General features: G+C 59.5%; 1 protein-coding gene across 1 annotated transcript in view; it reads right to left on the bottom strand.

Annotated features, from left to right (window-relative positions):
• Positions 1-2,500, bottom strand: part of LOC106570639 (AT-hook DNA-binding motif-containing protein 1) — a 54,530-nt gene that overhangs the window by 1,865 nt on the left and 50,165 nt on the right. The window contains exons 2-4 of the mRNA XM_045693716.1: positions 1,907-2,500; positions 1,644-1,749; positions 6-1,611 (exon numbers count right to left, since the gene is read on the bottom strand). The exon at positions 1,907-2,500 is cut by the window's right edge and continues 941 nt beyond it. Coding sequence (XP_045549672.1) covers positions 6-1,611; positions 1,644-1,749; positions 1,907-2,500 — 2,306 coding nt within the window. The remainder of the gene's footprint in view (positions 1-5; positions 1,612-1,643; positions 1,750-1,906) is intronic.

Below are 2,500 nucleotides of genomic sequence, written 5' to 3'. Positions count from 1 at the left end.
CTTACTTGCAGCTCCACTGGTTGGAGGGGTAGTGTCTGTAACCCTCTGGAGATGATGAGGAAGGGAAGGGGTTGTTCTTGGCCATGGCCATATACCCCCCTCCCCCTGGAGAGGATGGTCCAACCTGCCCAGGGTAGCCCCCATATCCACGCTTGGAAAAATTGGAATAGCCCATCTGACCCTGGCCCACGGGGGGGGCTGTGGAGGCCTTATCCAGCCCTGCTGCCCCGTAGGCTGCAAAGCTGCAGTCTGTGGGTCTCTGTGGTGCTGCACTGCCCCCCGCAGAAGAGGAGGAGGAATAGCCGGACGGGTAGTGACCGTAGGAAGAGGGATGGGGGGAACTGGGAGAGCGAGGCAGAGAGAGGGAGGGAGGGGTGGACTTGGGGAAGGAGGAAGTGGTGGGGGAGTTCTGGGAAAGGTAGTAGCTGTAAGGAGGTCTAGAAGAGGAGGACGAAGAGACCTGGGTTTGGTTCTCCCTTGCCTCTCCTTTGGGGCTGCGCTTGGGGAAGGCTGGGGACCAGCGAGGGCCTGGGCCGGGGGCAGTGCTGGAGGAGTCATAGCCCGGTGTGGGAGGAGGTTTCCTGGGGTCAGGCCGAGAGGAGGAGATATCCAGGAGGTCGGAGGAGTCGTCTGAGTCCAGCAGGGAGCGAAAATATCCAGCAAACAAACCCTGCACTTCATCACCACCTCCACCTCCTCTGCTGCCCCCAGGGCTGCCGTACGCACCTCCTCTTCCCCCCTCACAGGGCCGGAAGTCCCCCCTCAGGGAACCACAGGCCTGGTACGCCCCCGGCCCTCTCTCCCTCTCCCCTCCCCCCTCCTCCCCCCAGACACCTCCCCCATTAGACCAGTCTTGCTCCAGCTGCCCTCCTGCCTCCCCTTTCAGAACCCCATTCTTGCACGAGCGTCGTTTTCTCACCGGCTTCCACCCCTCACCTCCAACCCCCATCTCCCCCCCTGCAACCCCTCCTCCCCTGCCTCCCCCACCCTTCCCTCGTTTCTTGGGTAACCCTGGTTCTGACAGAGCAGGGGTCACTTTCCTTTTCTTCCCGATCGTCTCGAAGAAGTCACTGAAGGAGCTCTTGAAGCCCTCACACCCAGCCCCCCCTGCTCCTCCTCCCCTGCCCCCTACGCCTCCACCCCTCCCTCCCCTGCGTCTGAACCCTGTGAGTCGGTGGAGCAGGGCAGAGATCCCAGGGTTGTTGGACGGCGTGTGAAAGCTATCCGGTTCGCTGGGTGTCCAGCAGCGTGGTGGGGAGCAGCGGCCAGTGGCAGGCGGTTGGTGGTTTAGGAACGCCAGTTTGGACAGAACATCTCCGTACTCTGTCTTGACGTCGTTGGTGTCGTTCACGTACGACGGTTGCGGAGAAGGGAGCTTGGCCCGCCGGCGCCGACGAGGTTTCTTGGGCTCGCCGTTCCCACTGGCAGCGGCGGAATTCCCACCTGTTTTATCTGGCATTCCCGGTACAACCTGTTTGGGAGGGCGGCCGCGTCTGCGTTTCAGGATCACTGGGAGTTCTCCAGGCGGGAACATGACCATCACATTCTTCCCATTGTTCTTCATGCGAAGGAGCGCAGTTGGCTCTCGGACCACCGCTGTCACCCCCTCTGCTCCCTCCAACCCCCCTCGCCACTGGCCCCGCCCCTCTCCGGCCCGACAACGGTCTCCATGGAGGAGATCTTGTAGCTCTTTTGGCGTCGGCTGAGGTTGACCGGGATACGAGCCACCTTCACCACGATACGCCTCACCTGGGGAACAGACACAAACAAACACAGTAAAACCATTATTTATAACCCTTATTTTCCTGGTTAAAATTTGGTTGATGTCAGACAACAAAATAACAACATGGCTACTGGGTTGTTTTGACTGCTTTGTGAGTAATAATATACTGAAAGTTGAACTTACACCAACGAACCGCCGTTTCTGTTTAGTGGGAGGAACTAGATCATCAGACACCTCCTTCTTCACTGTCGGCTGGGGCACGGTATTGGTCGATGGACAAGGCGAAAGATTGTTCGCTGGTCTGGGATTGTTCGCTGGTCTGGGCGAGGATTTGGGCGAGGCTTTCATCGATGGTCTGGGTTGGGCTTTTGGTTTGGCGTTGGTTGAAGGTCTAGGTTGGGGTTTGGTTGAAGTTCTGGGTTTGGGCGCTGGCCGGGGGGCGGAGTGAGAGGTGGGGTGTGGTGTAGGGCGTGGTGAGGGGCGTGTTGAAGGGTGTGGTGCTACAGGTACAGCTGAGTCTGCAGGCTTCGAGGTTGCAGGTAAACACTCCTCCACTGTGGGGCGCTCTACCTTTACATGTACACTCACCCTCTCTTTCTCCTCCTCCTCTTCCTCCTCCGCCATCTCCTCCTCCTTCTCGCTCTCCCTAACTCCCCTCCTCTCTCCATCCTCGGTGGATCGGCGGATGCGGGAGGACTTGCGTAGCTGGCAGGGGAAGCGAGGTCGACCGGAGCTACGGAGCGCATACTTCCTCTCCCCTTCGACAGATACAGGGGA

The sequence above is a fragment of the Salmo salar genome, chromosome ssa14, assembly GCF_905237065.1.
Source record: "Salmo salar chromosome ssa14, Ssal_v3.1, whole genome shotgun sequence".
Classification (NCBI taxonomy): Eukaryota; Metazoa; Chordata; class Actinopteri; order Salmoniformes; family Salmonidae; genus Salmo; species Salmo salar.
The sequence above is the reverse complement of the archived record's forward strand: the minus strand, read 5'-3'. Positions and strand labels throughout refer to the sequence as shown.